The 20101-nt window shown below is 41.1% G+C and overlaps 2 protein-coding genes across 5 annotated transcripts in view; one reads left to right on the forward strand and one right to left on the reverse strand.

The window, feature by feature from the left end:
- nbeab (neurobeachin b) overlaps positions 1–20101 on the forward strand; it is a 235287-nt gene that overhangs the window by 118337 nt on the left and 96849 nt on the right. For all 4 annotated transcript variants that reach the window (XM_049575634.1, XM_049575636.1, XM_049575637.1 and 1 more), the window contains exons 30-36: positions 2532–2689; positions 4542–4665; positions 6396–6523; positions 10602–10663; positions 14675–14739; positions 16687–16795; positions 19484–19650. In XM_049575634.1, coding sequence (XP_049431591.1) covers positions 2532–2689; positions 4542–4665; positions 6396–6523; positions 10602–10663; positions 14675–14739; positions 16687–16795; positions 19484–19650 — 813 coding nt within the window. The remainder of the gene's footprint in view (positions 1–2531; positions 2690–4541; positions 4666–6395; positions 6524–10601; positions 10664–14674; positions 14740–16686; positions 16796–19483; positions 19651–20101) is intronic.
- LOC125888343 (serine/threonine-protein kinase DCLK1-like) overlaps positions 18437–20101 on the reverse strand; it is a 120567-nt gene continuing 118902 nt past the window's right edge. The window contains exon 17 of the transcript XR_007449327.1: positions 18437–18446. The gene's annotated coding sequence lies outside the window, so the exon portion shown is untranslated. The remainder of the gene's footprint in view (positions 18447–20101) is intronic.

Here is a 20101-nt window from a genome sequence, read left to right on the forward strand (position 1 = left end):
GTGCTTTCCTGTGCTGTTACATGAGGTCACAAGTGTAACTTTCATATCAAGCCTTGACAAGCTTTTCTTTACGTTTTATTCATGAGGTCTTCCCCTTTCTCTTTTAGCACCATGTGATGTTTTGTACAGCAGCTTTCACAAATAAAAGGGAAGCCGCTGTTACCATCAATAAATAATTGTATTTAGTTGTTTTCCATGGTCTTAGTATCTTGGTTGGAGAAATTTCATCCTGAACTGGTTCACCCTGATCATTCTGTCTTTCTTATGGGTCAGGTAGCCTCAGATAATATACACTGTCTGCTCGATATGTTGGGCATTTGCCAGGGACTACATTAAGAGCTACAGAATGATATTAGTTGATGCTGAAATAGCATTCGAACAGCTGGAGTGGTTGTCCTTCTGGAAAGTGCTTAGCACTATAGATATTGGTGATGCTTCTATTGACATAATTACTATTACTTTACACTAACCCATCTGCAACAGTCATTACAAGTAGCAATTTATCGGCTCCTTTTATAGTAATAAGAAGTAGTAGATAGAGCCTATGTGGACTCAGTTCTGTGAATTTACCCTTGTTATTGAAACTTTGGCAGAGACCGTAAGAAAGTCTAACTTAATTAAACTTTTTTTTTTTAATTAAACATTGCATTTATCTTTATTTACAGACAACGTTTTGTTATTTTTCTAAAATATGAGCGGTTCCCTTCCAAATATTTGATCATTTATGGAAGAGTCGTCATTACCTCCTCTCAACTCTGCTGCAAAAGATGAGCTGCCAGATATTGGTGTGCCTGAGATTTTCCATCTAGTGTATTTAGAAATTGAAAGACAGGCCAGTCTGAAAATGACTGTCTATAGGAATTTTAATATTTTTAAATATATAGAATCAGACCTAGTGAGTTTTCTGGTATGATATGGATTTTAAAAATTATTTCCAGAGTAATTATTTTTTCTTGTTCATTGCTCTTTATATCATGACTTAAATAATCAAGGCAGTGTTTTCTTGTAAACTTATTTGGGAATGTTAGTATTTAGGAATGTAGGTGTGTTTGGTCACTATACTGTACGGACATTATCCAGCATACAATGTTTATATCTAGATGTGTGTGTGTATGATGTGTAAGCATGTATATATGTAAATTGATATGCTTATGTAAGTTTTTATGTGTGGGACAAGGTACATACATTCACATATGCATGGATTTTTTTCCCCCTTCTTGTCTTAATGTGTATAATTATTCGTGGTTTATTTAGACTTTTGATCCTTGGGTGCCCTCTCTCACATCTCTAATTTCAAAGTTTCTGTTTCTTTATTTTCAAAATAAATAAGTGATCTATCCAGGAGCATAGTAGAAAAACTTGCTGTATATAGGGCATAGGCTGCAAATATGTCTGACACTCTCCATGTACTTTCTGTCAGAAACCAGATGCTGTTCTGTATGTCTGTACAGAGCAAATGCCAAATAGAAAGGTCTTGAATCTCATGCTCAATGAGCCGTAGTTCTGTCAGTTCGAACACAGACGGTAGCTATGCAAATGCTTGTCAGTAACAACTGCCAAGTTGCTCCTGGAGAGCTTCTCATTAGGGTCGGGGATGTTTTCAGCTCCTCTGAGCAGAGCAGAGGGCAGCAGAGGGCCACCGGTGGCAAGAGCAGATGTAAGGGAAAATGTAGTAGCTGGTCGGCTGGCCTCTTGCCCTCAGCTTTCAGCCTTTTGCATACATCTGTGTATGTTTGCATTGCATGCTTTATGCTGACTGATGTAGTTACAGGTCAGGATGTTTACCTTTCTGAAAGTTCTGACCAATGTCTGGGCATGCTCATGCTGGCAGAGCCTCAGAGCAGATCATTACTTCTCTCCTTTTAATTTTTTGTTTTATTTATTTGTTTTGAGAAATGAGGATTAGAAAGTCAACAGTTGAATCAAAAGTCAAGGAAATTCTGGATTTTCTTCTTTCTTTCTTTCCAAAAAGCAAGGCTGAAAGTCAGTTTAATTATGAAAACTTTTGTCCTAAAGATAACTTGGTGTATAGCTGGCTAGTTTGATTTTAGCCCCTGGTTCCTGGCTAGTTTTCAAACTCTCAATTATTGGGCTCAACTATAACCTGCCTGACAGACATGAAAAATTAAATCCACCCACAGATCTAGCCCAGCAGTGTTTTATATTATTATATCAAGGCCATAAGTCAGAGTATATGAATAATTCTATGAAGTTATCATGGTTTAAGTCTACAGGTATCACCTACAGTCACTACAGCACCCTGAAGCTGTTAGGGATTTAGAGTCTTGCTCAAGGGCACTGGCAGGGAACATACTTATGAAGGACATAAACCTACAACCTCCAGTTTTTCCTCTTCACTGTGCCACTCTGCTGCCTTTTTTCAATCCATTTTGTAATTGTTGATTAATATATGGTAATTCAGTCTAAAGATGTTAACTGTGTTGAATTTCTATTGCTCATATTTTGGCTGTTTATAAGCATAAACGTTATATACATGTGTGAATAAAGCATATTGCGTGTGTTTCCTGTAGGAGTGTGGTGGTGCCTGTGAAGAAAACCTCCCCTGGCAGCCTTGCGGTTAACACAGTGGGAAGCAGCAGCAGCACCTCTGCTGGGCTGACAGCTGGCAGCACCCCTAACATCTTTGCTGCTGCCTCTGCAACCCCCAAAAGCATGATCAACACCACAGGTAGGTCATGCAAAAAGGTTACTGGAGCATAGTCATATTTAAAATACTACATCCAGCCCTGGTAACGTGGTAGTTTTCAAATTATGATACTTTAAAGTAATCTGAGTAATTACTGTTCATCTGAATGACCTTTCATTCTTTGATGCCAAGAATATAAACAAAGCACTCTCCTTCTGCTAGATCATGTGATACTTCATGCCTGTGCAGGGGCTTTTGTGTACCACTAGATGGCCCTCTTTACCTTCCCATCAGTGTCTGCAGTAGCTCTGCACTGCCAAATAAAAGCTGCTCCCCTTCAGCCACAAGGATTCTTCTTGATACGACCAAACCATACAACTCCATTTTAGTCCACCTGAATTATGTATTTAACAAATGCCTTTATAATAGTGAAAATTGTGCACAAGGCTTTCCTGTGTAGTGTGTGCTCCTCTCTGATTGACGTCAAGCCCTCTCTCCCTCCCCCTGCTGTCACGAAGCTTTTCCCGAGGCTCTGCTGCATTAAGCCAGTTCCACCTCAGGGCTCCTGTAGTCTGGGCCTCTGAAAGGACCCACTTAACACCAAGAACCATTAGGAGCTCCAACACCTTTTTAATGTGCTCCATTAAAAAACAACTCTCCCTCTCCTCTCTGAGCCCCTCTGCAGGAATTTGAGAAATGTATCCAAGTCAAAGTGTGCTTTCAGCGGAAGGCACAGGCCCTCACCCAGACCCCATGATCTCACCAGACTAGTTTTAAACTCTCATATGCATGGTCATAATGATTTTATACTTGTGACTCAGGGCTCACCTTTAAATTACTGTTGTCACGATATCCCTAATTTTGGCTTTGATACCTAAAGTACATGTAATATGTAAGAATTTGATGCGGGTTTTGTTTTGATAGGTCGGTTGATTCTTCATTTTTGCTGTCTTAGTAAGCAAAATAGTTCCATATGTTGCTGCTGGCGCCAGTTTGAGCGACCAGCTTAGGTGCACTTGGATTTAGTTAAAGATTTGGTGCATGATGTGACACCCCTACCATGTTTTCGTTTGTTTGACTTGGTTGAAATTTGCGCTGACTGCAGAAATCCACTGTCAGCGGCCAGATTGCGGCTGGTTTTATAACTTCCATTTCTGTCTTCTTCTTTTTCCTATTATTTCAGTCTGTGTGCCATTACATGAATTCACGATGACAGTGAAATGTAATTTCAGTCGACATTTTTAATGTTTGCGGGGGGTTTTTTTGTTTTTTTTTTAAGATTTGACAACATTACTGTTATAATATTAAGAATTTTCAAAATAATGGAATATTTCATCCACAAAATGTCCATTGGTAAATCAGTAAGTCATGCCATGTGACCTTGAATTTGTGGAGCAAACTTTGTTTTTCTCGCGTGTTGATTTATTAATTGATTGAGGCCCAGTTTAGCAACAGCAATACTATATCAAAACATCTCTTTGGAAAAACTCTCACACAACTGGTGCAGTGTAAACCAAATCACATTTATCCAGTCATATGCTCAGTACTTCCTGAAGACTTCCAATTTCACTAAAAAAGTCTGACTTTGCTCATTTTAATTTTTGCTGTTGTTTAATGAGGTCCCCAATCAATCCATAAATCTATATGTTCACTGTTTTACATGGAGGCATGCGTAAAAAAACAAAGGTAATACAGCATGATATATTGATTTACAAATGATTATTCTGTGGGTGAAGTATTCCTTCAAAATGAATTTCACTTTAAATGTGTTTTGTTGCATAAATAGTAATCCTCACCTCTCTGTAAAATTATTTAAGATTAGTAAAGACATACATATTTATAATCATACTTGCATTACGCTAATGTCGCATGCTTCTGGTGGTCTTCTCTGCAGGAGCAACTGATGCAGCCCCCTCTACCTCATCTTCCTCCAGTTTTGTCAACGGAGCTACCAGTAAGAATCTGCCGGCCGTGCAGACGGTCGCCCCCATGCCTGAAGACACAGAAGAAAACATTAGGTACAACAGAGCCCCTCTCTTTTCAACCATGCTCTTATTTCCCTGTGGTAGTAAACTCACTTTATTCAAATTGTTTGACTGATGTATAAAATCCACTCATACACAGAGGTGTGTGAAGCTTTTCTTGCAAATGCATTTTTTTCCTCCAAAATTTTCTTTCATTTTCTGTTTTTAATGTTTTGCCTGCCCTGTGAACAGATTGATTTATTTTATCTGATCTGATTTTATGTGTCTACACTTTCACCTTTAATGAGACAGTTTTCTTTGTCTCTATATAGTCAAAACAAAAGAGCACAAATAAAACTGAGGTGTTATTTTTTTGTGGACACTACGGCAAAGTTTGGCCTCATTCTTTGCGTACACTTGTTTATTTCTGTGTGTCTGGTTTGACCTTGACTCATCTTCCTCACTTGCTCTAATAGTTTGTGACAGACGTTCTTAGTCCTGCTCTCCCACTGACTGCAGAGAGCCCAGGCCTTTCTCCAGAGTCTCTCTCTCTTTCTCTTTTCAGTTGCCATGGCAGCAGTAACCGACATCACTTAGCGTAACTGGGAAGTCAATGATAGTACTATCTCCCTGCAGAACCTTATATTTTAGATGAGGAAAAGCACAACCAAGCTGAACTGCATGCTCCAGTCTACTGAAAATAACAAATGGATATGAGTATTATATGTATGATTATATATTTCATAATTCATATTTCATGATTAGTTAATGAACTCAACTGATATGTCTCACAACAACACAAAGCAAGTATTGCCTGTGGTTTAGTTTTTCATTTTTCTCTCTATTTCACTGCCTTTTTGAAGTGGACCAGTGTCCACTACGCCAGGGACTGACACCTCCTGTGCTCAAACCCTTTAGCTCTCTGACAGGATTACAAGCAGCCTCCAGAGATGCAGGACAGTGTGTTAGGCAAGGACATTTATGTTAGCCACCTAGGCTCCCTTCACCCTGCTTTTAATGTCATCCCTCTGCTGTGTTTTCCCAGGGTGCTGGAAGGCAGATTACACTACACACTCATACAAATCCCAACCAAACCTTTCCGCTTCCCTCTTTCTGTTTCTCTCTATCCTGCTGCTTCCTGCCCATCTTAGCTGGGAAAACAAGCCTCTACTCTCCTCATGTTGCCTCGTATCTGTGTTTGTACACATAGGAGCACAGAGATATGTTGCAGCTTGAGTCGAATCTCTGCTTGAATACAATTTGAGGTGCACTGTATGGCTGCATGACTCCAGCTCACAGTTTCTCTGAGGTGCTTAGATAATGTCAGGCAGCAGCATGTAGTGAGCGTGTAGAAGATAAGGAACTTCCCTCTGCAGTCTTGAACAACTGTGATCCCATGTGCAAGCCTGGTAACATGTCATAACAAAGAATGCTGCAAACGACTGGTGAGGAAAAGAAAAAGTGTTAACATGGCCTTTGACAACATAAAATCTTATGTTACTGACACCTCCTGTCATAGCAACCATAATTTTGTTGCTATCTGGCTTGGTTTGCATCCTCTGAAATGTGTTATCTACCCTCTGCGCCCACCAGGACTCTGCCAGCCCACCTACACACTAACTGGTGTTAGCTGTTTGCACTTGGTCGACTATCAGGCCCTCACTGCTCTTTTTGTGTTTTACCCTTGATTAAAGGGCACAATGCTACCTCCCTTACATTTTTACTCAAATTCAGGTGTCTAGTTTTCTTCTGTGACTTCTGTCCTGATTTGTTTTCTTTGACAGCATTACCACAAAGCTGGAGAGGGCCTTAGAGAAGGTGGCACCCCTGCTGAGAGAGATCTTTGTGGACTTTGCACCCTTCCTGTCACGCACCCTATTGGGCAGCCATGGGCAGGAGCTGCTCATAGAAGGTACAGATGTTGTTGAGTGAGTTTCATTTCCCAAGCTGTGTGCGGAGTCCTGCCCCCACCAACCTACCTCTGCATGTACTACATTGGCTGCCTCATTGATGGATGCATACACAGTAGCAGGTGTTGACAGGAAAGTCACTGTTTTGCACACAAGCTGGGAGTCTGTCACAGTCTGATTAAATCTGCTTTCCCTTTCATTCATCTTGTGACGTCTGTGTGTTTTGTCTCCTTCATGACTCACTCCACATATTGAGGATTATTCCGAGATGTAGTATTTTTAAACATCAGCGTTTCACAATCACAACAGATGTCATGTTGAAATGATTGCTGAAATTAGTGTTGGCTCTTGCCTCATGCCAGTGATATTTTTAGTATCTCCGGGTCACCCAGCAGCATGGTGGATTTTTGACTTTTTGATTTTTTTTTATTTCAGAATTAATTTAGGCCAAGTAATTTGCCATTGATGGAAAATCTAAAAGCTTTAGCTGTATTTATATTGGAAATTGAAGTGACATTGGAATCCAGCTTATTTTCTGCACAGTTCAATCCAAATCCACATACCTTGGGGGTAAATTGAAGCATAGATGCTTACAGAGCCCTTTTTAAATTTTCAGTAATGTCTCAGAGATAATGCAGTAATGGTTTGTTGATGTTAAAGTGATATAGCACTGCAAGTAAAACCTGGACTCATATATGTTCTAGCACAGACATTGTACTCTCTGTCACAGTAAAACGGCCTCCAGGTTTAATGTCTATACCATAAAGACTCACAATTTTGCTTTAAACTGTGTTACAGTCACATTGCATACATTTAAAGTGCAGGTCTCACTTGCTTGGTTGTGCACAATGTTTGCAGAAGTGTGTGATCCTTCTGCGGCACTCCACTCTAGGCTCTAGTCTTATTTCCTGGTGGTTGTGTGAAGGCTCCCAGTGCTTTCCTCAGGCCCCAGGTTGGCAGTCTCTCACAGTGCTACTTGCGCCTAACCTCAGGGACTGTCTGCCTGCATGTGTGTGCTCTGCCACTCTGCTCTCAAAGCTTGTTTTGGCTTGCATTTACAAGAACACTGCCACCACACACACGTGCATGAGTCTGCTTCTGCAGATATTTGTCTGTGCGTGCACAGTGAATTATATATATGCGTGTCCCCTTCAGTCTCTTGACTTGCAGTTTGCACAAAGTGAAATGATATCTCTGCGTTTTCTCACTGCCAAAGTCTTTTCTTTTAAGTGTAAGCTATACCGATATTAGTTTCAGAAGTCTATGCAGAGAATGACAGCAGGCTGAAAGAATGCAATCCAGTGACTTTATTAAAGCCGGATCGAGAGAGAAGGCTGACACGTGTCTACTTTCTTGAGTGTAACTTATGTGTATACTATTTACACTGCTGGCTACCTTTTAATTACTCAGTTATTTAATTGCTACCAATATCAAAGCATTTTAACAGTAAGATAGTATCACATATTATATTTAGTTTGCTTAGCTTTTTTTTATTACTTAATAATGACATCTGAACTTTCAAGAGCATTTTATTTCTAAAATTTTAGGATTTATTACTAGTATTTGATTTAAGCTTTGCAAATAATTAACTCTGGCACGCTTACTCAGTAGCAGAGTCTTGTTTCTTTGATGCTGTATAAACCGATCCTGGAAGAATTATTGTCGAAATTATTTATTAGGTTGTCTTCTACAGACATTAAAAACACATTTAAAGTACTACTTTATTTATATTTCCATTCCAGCCAGTAGACAAGCAGTTTTTCCTCCATACATCATGCATATACCTTACATATATACGTATGTAAATAGCCATGCTGGTATGCCATGCACAGGTGGAAGGCTGCTCTCTCCAACTCTGGGGAAAGGAATGAAAAAATCAGGTAACATAGCCTTGACAAGTGTGAATATGTCTGTTACCCTTTCACTCAAAGTCTGTCAGCAGACTGACCAAGCTGACAAACCAGAGCTGAGCTGAGAGTGTAACCCCACAAACAAGGTCGTAGATAGACAGCTCGGGCCTCAGTGCTCTCCACCAGACGTGTTTAACCCTGTCTGGGTATCTAAAAAGTGCAACCTTTTCCTGACATGAACGAGAGCAGGTTTATTGGACAAAACAAACACACGTTTTTATTTTAAATCTTTAACTTTATCGAGCCTCTTAGGTCTTTCCCAGTTGCAGTGTGTTTGTCCAGATGGTTGAGCTGTTCCTCCCTCTCTTTCTCCTTTTTTTCCTGGCCCTTCCCAGGCTCACAGTTGAAATACTGTGCTGTAGTGCAAAGGCGCTCCATTTACCAGTAATTACCAGTCATCCATCACTCCTTAGATTGCCCGGGGTCACGCCCCCCTTTGCCCCGTGTGCCCCTTTGCCTCACCCTATTCCTTCAACCCCCCTGCAGACATTTGGTCACTGCGGCAATTATGTTGAGTGCACCCTGAGCTTTACACTTGGAGTTGGTGGGTAAGTCCTGTGTGTGAACACTGCTGCTGTTGTGATGCCTGCCGCCTGCTTCTCGCTGTCCCCTGAGTGGCCCAGCCTGCCGGCACATTGCCCCACAATGCCACATTCACCCGTGCCTTAACCCTGCCCTGTTTACAGGAAAGGACTGGCAGGCCGTGTTTAAATAGAATGCATTTAGTTTGTCTACCAGCACAAGGCCAGGGTCAGTTGGCCACCTGACTCCTGTGTCAGACTGGACTGACTTATGGCTCAGCATGTCACTGCTATAACAAGAGGTCAGCAGTGGCACTCTGTGTACAAGAGAAGGGTCACATCCTCTCAGAGTATTTACAATACACTCCCTTGGACACCGCACGCATGAATAGAGACGGATGTAGAATCAAAAGGTCAATCCATCCAGTCTTCTGAATAGTTTGCATCTTATGTTACATTGTACAGCATTTACACAAGCAAAATTACGGCCAGTGAATGTTGGTACCAAGTCGTGATATTAGCTCATACATTTTGTTGTTGTCCAGTATAGTAGTCCAGGATCTGTAGTGAAAGACCTGTAAACCAATTTAATAGTCATTGCAGGGTCTGGTCTTGTGTTTTGAAATTTGGTGGTGGGGCTACAGTTTTGTTTGGAGAAAACTGAACTGAATGGAGACATTTTAGATTTATAGTTTATTTAAACACTTTATTCGTAGTGGAGTTAAAGTTCGGTTCAAATGCTGTTGCATATGTCATTAAGTTATACAGTGTATCTGTTTGCCCCTCTGAAAGATATTCAGATGTCTTCTGCATACTGTCATGGCACTCCCCGAAAATATAGTCATTGTGATATCAACCAATAATGCATACATCATTTCTTGTTGTAGCTGTTGTACTGTACATTGCACAACTTGTGCAGTGTTAACTGTAATCTTAGATTAAGGATATTTTGTTCTCTCCACTGATTGACAGCCTGTCAACCATCAAACAATGGCAGCTGTGTGGCACTACTCCTGCCAGCCTATAATGAGTCCTAGAGAGCTGCATTCTTTCCTTTACTAATGACTGCACTGTTAATGGTTCTCACCGAGCGCAACAGAAGAAGCTGGAGGTGCAGAATACGAGACCAGTTGCAGCCATTGTTTCTGCAAATGAGTTTTTCACACCTACCCTTGTTTCATTAGAGAGTTGTCTGCTTCTGCAGCTCACCGTCTACAGAATGAAGATGAGGGAAGAAGCTGTGAATGTCTGTGTTCACCTCTGCGAGCGTGTGTGCATGTGTGATGTGTGTGTGTGTGTGTGTGTGTGTGGAGGGGATGCTTGCATGTACATGTGTGCATCTGTTCTGTACACATGCTTTTTTTTTTACAGTTTTATGCTGGGCAAATTAGAAGCACATTTTGAGGGGCTTACAAATTGCTTGTCACTGCCTGAAATTTACCTTATGCTAAAAACTATATAGCTCGGGCCTTGTTCTGTATTGTCAGAAATTTCAATCAGAATATTTATTTTTTACATTGTTATCTCTAACTGCCACGTAATTGATGAAATAACCACTGATTATACAAACAGATACTCTATGTTGAATACGTATGTAATAACCTTCATGGTTAATATCTTAATTCTGTTCATCTGTTTTATCTCTACAGGTCTAGTTTGTATGAAGTCAAGCACCTCAGTTGTGGAGCTCGTCATGCTGCTTTGTTCTCAGGTGAGCTTTTTTCTTTCTCCCCCTCATCTTAATCTTCCTCAGCCTCTCTTTGTTTTTCTCTCCAGGTCCCATCCTCTCTTGTTTACCTTGTGTAATATGCCTTAAGCCTGTCTTGACAACATATTTTTTTGTCAACAGTATGCGGCTATCTGCTGGTTTCAGATTGGACATAGTCAGTGCAAAAATGAATTTCACTCAGCTCTACAACTCATTAAAACATATATTAACACACAAAAATAGGTTCAGTTTATATCCTGTTAAACCTGCAGATATTTTGTACATTTAAAAAATGTATGGCTGATGCTGGGTTAAATGCTAAGGGCACTGTCTTTTGTCAGACAGAGTTATTTAATCTCTGCGGAAGCTTTGCTTATCAGTATTTTTTTTTTTTTTTCTGGTAAAATGTTCCATAAGCAGATTGTCCAAACCGATGATGACATACAGACACAAACAGCTCTCTGAGAGTCCAGTGACTTTCTCACTACACCCCAGAGCTTTAATCCAGAGCCCTCCTTTACAGAATGAGCCCCACCTCATACAACGCTGCTAGTGACTGATCACCTCCAAGCTGACCCTCTGAATCTCTTGTTAAGCCCTTGTTTTAGAGAAGGTCAGAGCCCCGATGTAGCAGTTAGAACAGGAGATATTTAACATACCTTCTGTCAGCCCATCAGTCTTGTGTCGGGAGCCCATAAGGAAGCCATTACTTGGTGCCTCTTTGTGGATACAGACTGCAGGGCCAGAGCCTTGAGGAGGTGGATAGCCACTATGTGTGCTCCGTGGTATCCGCAGTCCAAAGCCCTCTTCAGCAGGGAGCTCAGCCTCTGTTATATGGAGGCCATTATTCAGGGGCTTTCCTCCAAAAAACGGACATAAATGGGGCAGCCAGCATTGAGTTATTGTTGCTCTTTTGATGGTTTTTGACGGGCTCCTTTTTGCGCTGCTTTTCTGTCTGTAGAGTATCTGTGGGAAGTTGCTTTTTCCAGCTCTTGGATTTATTGCAGATGAGAGCGTCAGCATGCTGTTAAGAGTCTGAGTCCACCCCCCCTTTATACAGATAGCATTACTGCGGCTCCAGAGGTTCCTGCCATTACAGGCTCTGGGGATGAAACTCAGGCTGAGATATCGATCAGACAGTGAGGCCTTGAGACTGGTCCATAGAGTTTGGTGTCCTTCTACAACCTTTCAAAAAGAGATGAGCCATTGCTTTGTATCCTAATGCAGCACAATCAGTAATGAATCCAGTTATGTAGCTGATCATTACATTGCAATATACTCCTAATTAATGTCTATGGTATTACAGCTTATCTCAAGTGCTTTCAAAGAACACAGCAAGTCTTCTCAGATGCAGGATGAGGTTTGGCTGACATCACTATGAAATGCCAACTTCAACGCATCCCTCACATATTTCAACATTAATGTTTTAAGACAGGAAGGAGGGCACTTAGCTGACCTTTAGTCCCTCTCTGTTTTGTGACCTGTCAGTTTTATGAATGAATTAGTGCTAATGATCTGCCTTTTCTTATTTATGCATACTAATCACAGCAATCATCGTGTGGCTGGCCACGGCTGCAGACACTGTGTGTCTCTCCTCAGCCTGGGCAGCTGAATGAAAAGGTCAAGCAGCTCTGTTTCTTGTAACAGCTTAAACATACAGGGGGGGGATCTAGAGTGGAGCCACAGAGATTTAGTGATGGAAGGCCTCCAGATGTGGAGAGTATAACAGAGCAAAGCAGAGCAGATAAAAGCAAAAGCTTGTCCGCACACTGACAGGTCGGATTGAAACACCACAAATACTTAGTGCCCTGCTGAATTTCAGGAAGATGAAAGTGGGAGGAGAGAAGATCTTCTCAAGGGCAGAAGACTGTTCTGTGGGAGTTGTGGGATTTCAGGTCCACCAAAAGGTGGTGGGCTTTTTAAAGATAGATGGAAGAATGGTGCCAATGATCCAAGTGAACCCACAGCATCATCGCTGACTGTGCAATATTTGTTGCATATTGTGCCAAAGAATTCGCAAGCTCTTCAGCATTAAAGAGCTTCCTAGTAGCTCATTAAAATTGTTTGGTTTTACACATAGACGGTAAAAATAATGGGAAGTCCATGACTGTTGGAGTTTCATTTGTTAGGTCACCTGAAACATGACTAAGAGAATACAAATGTTGATCATGCTTGCTGGATGTGTAAGAAGGCAACTGTTACCTTCCAAGTTAGCCGTAACAAAAATATGTCGTGACAATATGTCAGTTTTTCAGTGTATTGTGGAGCTCTTCTGCTCCCCAAATGCTTAAAACTGCATGCAGTTTTAAATCCCAGCTTTTCAAGCTACTAAACACACTTCCAATGACCAGAGGTGCTGCACTCTGGTCATGGTCTGCATTTATATCAAGGATCACATCTCTTTTTAAGGAGGTGCACGTCGTGCCTAATTCCCTTCAAATGGGCAGCAGAGGAATCTCTGCAATCAAAGGCAGCCTCCTCTGGGAGCTCTGTTCTCCAGTAAAAAAAAAAAAGAGAGAAGAAAAAAGAGAGAGCATCTGAAGTGCTATCTCAGCTGTCAACAAGCATAACTCAGACAAGATACCAAATTTGACTAGTTCACGCTATACCTCCACTGACCTGCTGCCATTTCCCTGGCAACGCCCAAGTGTCACATCTGCCTTGATTTCTGTATTTATTTTTGTCACGTGAGCATGGTGCAAGTGGAACCTCAGAAGGCTGGCTGCACATGATCCCTGTCCAAATCAAGAACAGCTTATTCCAGGCAGATACTGTAGCAGAGGAAGGGGGTCACAGGGAACATTTGGAGACCAGATGCTCAGCAGTTTGTCAGCACCATCTCCCTGACTTAACGCATTGTAGGGTCAGACTGTGTACTCTTGCGTGAACCGGTATGTGTCAGGCAAGACAACTGTGTACAAAAACACTTGCCCATACATAATAATGTCAATGTCAGTTACTCTGGTACTGTACACAACAAATGCTGCTTACTTTGTCCAGACATTGACATAGAGCAAGCAGTGAATATCACTGTTTTGCATCTACAACTGCAGAGGATATATCCCCATATATTCTTTCTGTGGGTAATGACAATAATTTTAATATTTGCATATTTTAAATGGGTAGTCATGTTCAAAGACTCCTTTTATATGTGGATAGCTATTAGTTGCCTATACATTAGTACCCCTCAGGCATGAAAACCTTTTTTCTGCATTTTCCTCTGTTTCCCTCCTCTTTTGAACTGTGGCCTTCTCTGTTTTCTCTTCCATTTGCACCTCAGTGAGGGCACAGGAGAGCTGAATTTCCCACAGTGAAAGGCGCGCTCTCAAACTGCTTTTTAATCATTTCCAGAGCATGTTGTGAGACAGCAAATGCTGGCACTGTGGCCCAGGGCTCGGATCCCTTCCAGGCGCACACTGCAGGGCTCGGTGAGCCTGCTCGGTAATCTGTCACTGTAAGGGACAGAGGAAATGGCTGTATTTAAGTGAGAGGATACAGTTTCATCCCACAATTACATCTCTCCTGTGTTTACAGATCTTTTCTCAGAGGAAGGAAGGATGGTCACACTGGTTGTGCAGGGTTTCAGCTTTTTATAGCGTTTTTTTCTCAAAGGATTTATGAACTAAGTGTTTTCTTTACCCACTTGAATTACAAGCTATGAAATGTAATCTAGATTACAGTTGAAGTATGCAATTTAGATGATGAAATGTGATTCTTGTTATGCATTTCTGAAAGATCTCGTTGCATGCTGGACACAGAGTATTTTGATACTTGTACTCTGCCATTTTAAGGTGTTTGAAAAAGTGTTGTTTTTTTTCTTTACTATGTTAGCTTTTAGCTTTACTGCCTTTTTGGGAAAACTAACCACACTGACATTATTTTTTTAATATCCATCATAAGGGTGTATTTTAATGTGTGTGTGTGTGTTCCAGAACTTTAACAAACAATTTACAGCCCAAAAACAAAAAACGCAAAGCTTCTGTAAGTTACCGATCACAAATTGTTTCTTTTCAGGAATGGCAGAACTCCATTCAGAAGAATGCTGGCCTGGCCTTTATTGAGCTAATCAACGAAGGAAGGTAATGTAATACATCCACTGTAATGCATAAAAATAAATCACTCAGCCAAGCAGTCATTTTTTCATTCCTCTCATATCAGTAGGTGCTTTTTAAGCAATATTTATTTTCCCAGGCAGCTGTAAAAAAAAAAAAAAAAAAAGTTGTTGGATTAAGTAGCAAGGTATAGATTAGCTCTAAACTTCTTTTTGGCTGTTCTGTAGGGGGTAACGTTAAATAAGTTTGTGGTGACTGGATGAAGCAACTGCGTTTCTCTTTCTGTCCCTCTCCCTCTTCCTCTCGTTTCTGGGTGTGGCCAGACTCAGGGTTTTCCGTAGAGCAGATCAGGGGTGGCTCAGCCTCCTTGCCCATCTGCTGACCCATCTGGCCTTGCCTTCTATATGCCCGGGCTCTTGCTGCAGCCCAGCCAGGCTTCTCTGAGTCCCCTGCTGGCCCTGGAACAAAGAACTTCAGTCAGTAGGGCCACACGGCGCTGTCCAGGGTGCTGCTGACAGATACATACTTTCCCAGTGTTACTCGAGTCTCTGCACACCTGTTCTGCTTAACTAGACAGATCTAGAGGTAGCTAGTAGAGTCTGGTAAATCTGTTTGCCTTACAAGGCGTGGCTGACAAAGACACTGTTTCTGCTGCATGTGCAACAACACATACAGCAGGTAATTCCTCTGTTTGATGATGCAGCTGCTTGAAAACACAGCTGGTATCAAAAACACTGAAAATACTCTGAAATTACTGAAAGTAAAGTGGTCACTTTGCTTTATTATTAGCACTGCCCCCCTCTAGCGTGACTGTAGTTGTAGGCCAACCTCCATGTGGGAGAACTGGCCTAGCCTTCTATGATGATACAGTTACGATAAAGACAAAATGCACTAGGCTTTGAGACATTAAAAGGTTTAAAAGACAATCTGATAATAGAAAAAGAAATGTAACCTTTCCAAAGACCAGTTTTACTGATCAGATAGATGTGATTGAAGAGTTTTTTTTTTTTTTTTTTCATTTACAGCACATGTACAGTAACCAGACTTCAAACTTTTAAGGAGTTTTCAGCTGGGATGGTCAATGCGTTTAGATGACAGTCTCTGAAGAAGTACATATCAGTCACATTTAGGCCAAGTGTGAATGCTTGTATTGATTAGTGTTACCTATCTATGAAATAGCAACAAAAAAGTGTGGTAGAGAGTGTCCATATTTTCATTTCCGTCTCCATATATCACTTGTCAACGTTCTCTCTCATCTATTCTTGGTTTCAAAACAAAGCTTGGCGTATCAGCCACTGTCTTTGAACAGTGAACGTCTGTCTATTAATGAGTGCTTGTCAACAGTTAAAGAGGCAATAGCAGCTGATGAATGCAGCCTCGGGATTACTGCCTCTCTTTGGGACAGGAGGGAAATTACAATCTGTATCAAGCACTGGAGAGGAACAGGGGCTGCTTTAATTAAAACAAAGCTAGCCTAATGGTGTGTAAAATGGCATGTAATCTACACACAGTAGCCAGGGTGTTCTCAATTATTAAAGATACTGGAATTTAAATGTGAATGTGGGTGGAGACCACAGTCTCCAGAGTCAGCCATGTGAGAAGTTGTTCACAGCCAGACTTCAGCAATACAGGCACTCAGTTGATGCTCTGGTCAGTGGGAAGGGATGCTCAGTCAATCAGGAGTATGCCAGACAGGCTTCAGTGCTCTAATGACACTCCATTCCCTCCTTAATGCTACAGAGGGATCTGTCACTGACCTGCAGCCTTGCAACATAACACAGACAAATGATGCTGTTTACTAGTCTGCTCTTTCAACAAGCAGAATGTTGCACCATCCGGACAAGCTATATTTGCCTTAACCCTGCTCCCTCCTTAGGGGTGTCATTACAACAGATTTTAGCAGATAAAAACTGGATATGTCCTAATTTATGATAATATGTGCATGCTGCATTAACTTTCTCTCTTATATTAAAGGTTACTCTGCCACGCCATGAAGGACCACATAGTTCGAGTTGCAAACGAGGCCGAGTTTATCCTGAACAGACAGCGAGCAGAGGATGTCCACAAACACGCAGAGTTTGAGGTATAAACTGTTACATCCTTTCTTGAATCTGAACTTAAAGGGGAACTACTTCCATTTTTGAAATTCATGTGTTATTCCTATGGTCTAAGACAGGCCAGAATATTAGTAAACATGAACAACTCTCTCCAAAATCCAAAAACTAGAATGCTAAAACTCAAATCTGTGATGTCATAAGGTATAAAGTCTGGAGCTGCTCCATAGTCAATAAACTGGGAAAGATGTTATAGATGACGCAAAGAGCACCCAGGGGAGCGTTCTGAGTATATGGGAACATTTTCGGTTTCAGAACTGAGTACGCTCATGACACTCATTTATAAAAAAGAAAACAAGCATTCTGTGGGTTCACAAAATCAGGCTGCCATTCATTGTCTGTGGAGCAGCTCCAGAGTTTATACTTGATGACATCTCAGGTTTGAGACTTAATTCTCTCGTTTCTGACTCTATATTGGTTGAACTTTCACAGAAATGACATTGGAATTCTTAATTTAGCTGGTGTTCTCACTGAATGGTGCACAGGGTCAAACTACTGAGAAAATGTTGCACAAAGGAGTGTGATCAAAAGTGAATAGCACTAATACATATCACTACTTCTCAAAATTGAGATGTTACCATCTTCTATTAAAACAGAACATTTTGTCAGTCTTCCAATAGACTGCAAACAAATCCTATTAGGTTGAAAAATGTCATTGAGTTGTATATGCTCAGTAATTGTGCCCTTCTGTGTCCTCCTGAGGATTAACTCCTCACCCTTACAATTCCTATAAAAGAATGTAATTACTGGTAGCTAGGGGAAATACAAGCAATATTAATTTAGGGGTTTGATATGAGCTTTTGCCAACCAACTCAGGGGAAAACCTCCTGAGTCTGTATTTGGCCCACCCACATCAAACCAGTATTCCAGACATGAAAGGAAAAGCTAGCATGATTTAAGCAATGTCTGAATGTGAACTGTGTTGAAGTAATGAGTATTTAGCTCCAGTTTTTGTCACACGCAAAAATAAAAACACGGTCCTTGTATTATTTTTCAGTGTTAACTATAAGCAACAAAGGCACATAAAGCAAATAAATTCCACAGAGGTCAATAGAAAAATATAAAGAAATATTGCTGTTTTAAAATAGTTTGTTTGGTTATTGCAAGGAGGATGTATATATATATATATATATATATATATATATGTGTGTGTGTGTGTGTGTGTGTGTGTGTTTGTTTGTAGTCACACAAACCTGCACACACAGACACACACATACACACCTCTTTTAGCAGCTTGTACATGTGAGGAGTGATGAGTTTCTTATCTGGGAAAAGCAGCCATCCTCAAACAGCTGCTTGATATACAGTTCTTGAGGATCCTTGACCTGCTAGATAAACTGGAAGAGACGGCTAGATATGCAATGTCAGTAGAAGGGGGGAAGTGTACCTGGCCCCATCCGTTCTGTCTGCCAACTCCAGACAGCCTACACTTTTCATCTAGGTCTGATGTTACTTTATTACCCACTCTCCAAGATTGAAGATTCAGGACGCAGATAAGACATTTTTACAATTAAGTTGGTGTCAGGGCGAAGCGTCATATGCTTTAAAGTGATAAATAACGTTTGATATTTGTCACAGCGTCACGTGGTAAGGCGAGGTGACAAGCAGAGATTGAGTTATCTGCTGTATGAAGAATATGTTGAAGTATAATATCTGACAGAATTCAAATTTGAAGCAGGAAATTCAATTAACTTCCAGCTTCTGTTAGCAAATTAGATTTTGAATATTAGCAAGAGTTCCCCCAGGGTGGTATAGTGAGACAATCTTGTTTTAGCAGCAAAGCAAGGGTCAGATGTGCTCCTCTAGATTACTTTTAGCCTCCTGGAACACTTATAGAGTTGCACTGACTTCTGGAAACATATTTAAAACCAGTATGGCCATTATTCACATTGTGGCCAATTAATTCTATAGATTATTTTTTATCATTTTAACACTTAAACATCAGAAGATTAAAACAGTTCGCACACTGCAGGGCTCCAATGCTCAGTCGAATTTATTTGAATAGAAGTAACGTTTCGAGCGTCAGGCTCTTCATCAGACTTAAACATCAAACATTATTTGGATCATGGTATCACTGACTGATGTTAATTTAATTTTTGTTACAGAAGTTAGTGTGTCCTTATGGCACATTAAATATATATGCAGACCTTATACATATTTACATTTTTCACAATTCCTATACCAGAGGACAATAACACACTCTCTGATATAATGGCAGTGTAGATTTGTTACCCTTGACAGACTATATTCTTTGTGGATCTATTAGAGTATTTTTCCTTCTCCTCTAATAGCACCATCCACGGCTACCTAGCAGGGAGCCTCATCTGTCTGCAGTTAGGGAATGGACTGCCTTCATGTGCTCGCCATGATTTACTACACTCCTCCAAGGGAGCAGAAATATATCTCTCAGCTGTCCACTAATATCTTTATGCACTCAAGTGTGTTGAATGAAGCCATAACATTCTTCAGTGTGACAAATGCTCCATTAGAGGGTATATATTATTCTGGCTTTATTCAAGTAAAACATTCTCAAATGCTATTAGCACAATGTCAGGCATCACTTTTGGCAGTGGATACTGTACTGAAAGCCATAAATATACAATGAGGTTCACACTATGGTTTTATATTTTTTTTTCTTCTTCTTAATCTCAAATTAGTCCAACTGTGCCCAGTATGCCGCTGACAGAAAGGAAGAAGAAAAGATGTGTGACCACCTGATCAGCGCTGCTAAACACAGGGACCATGTGACAGCCAACCAGTTAAAGCAGAAAATCGTCAACATCCTCACCAACAAGCATGGTGCCTGGGGGACACTGGCCCAGAGGTAAGCCCTCACACTTGTTCACCTTCAGACCAGCGTGGGCAGCGTTAGGTCTTTAACATGAGCCATGGCTGCTCAATGTTAGGTCCAACCCAGAGGACAAAAGTTACCTGTTCACAGAACTCTGCAGTGATGGGATTGGACCACCAGTTAATGTCATTTTCCCAGGATCCGATAGGGTCAGCTATCGGGTCAGCAAACGCAATTACAGTGTGGAGTGGCTTAATCCCCTGGGGACAGCTGATTGGCCAGTCTTCCGACAGACTGGGATAGCAGAAAGGGAAGAAGGGGGTTGGGGTGTTTCTGCAGTGTTGTCCAGGCATTCATTGACCCTCTCAGTAACACAGACCAGCACCTGGTGGTAGTTGCAGACTTCCCCATGGGCCCTGTTAAAATAACCGCGGGCTCTCCTGCTCTGCCTCCCACCTTTCACCTGCATCCACATGGTCCCACA

The sequence above is a fragment of the Epinephelus fuscoguttatus genome, linkage group LG5, assembly GCF_011397635.1.
Source record: "Epinephelus fuscoguttatus linkage group LG5, E.fuscoguttatus.final_Chr_v1".
NCBI lineage: Eukaryota > Metazoa > Chordata > Actinopteri > Perciformes > Serranidae > Epinephelus > Epinephelus fuscoguttatus.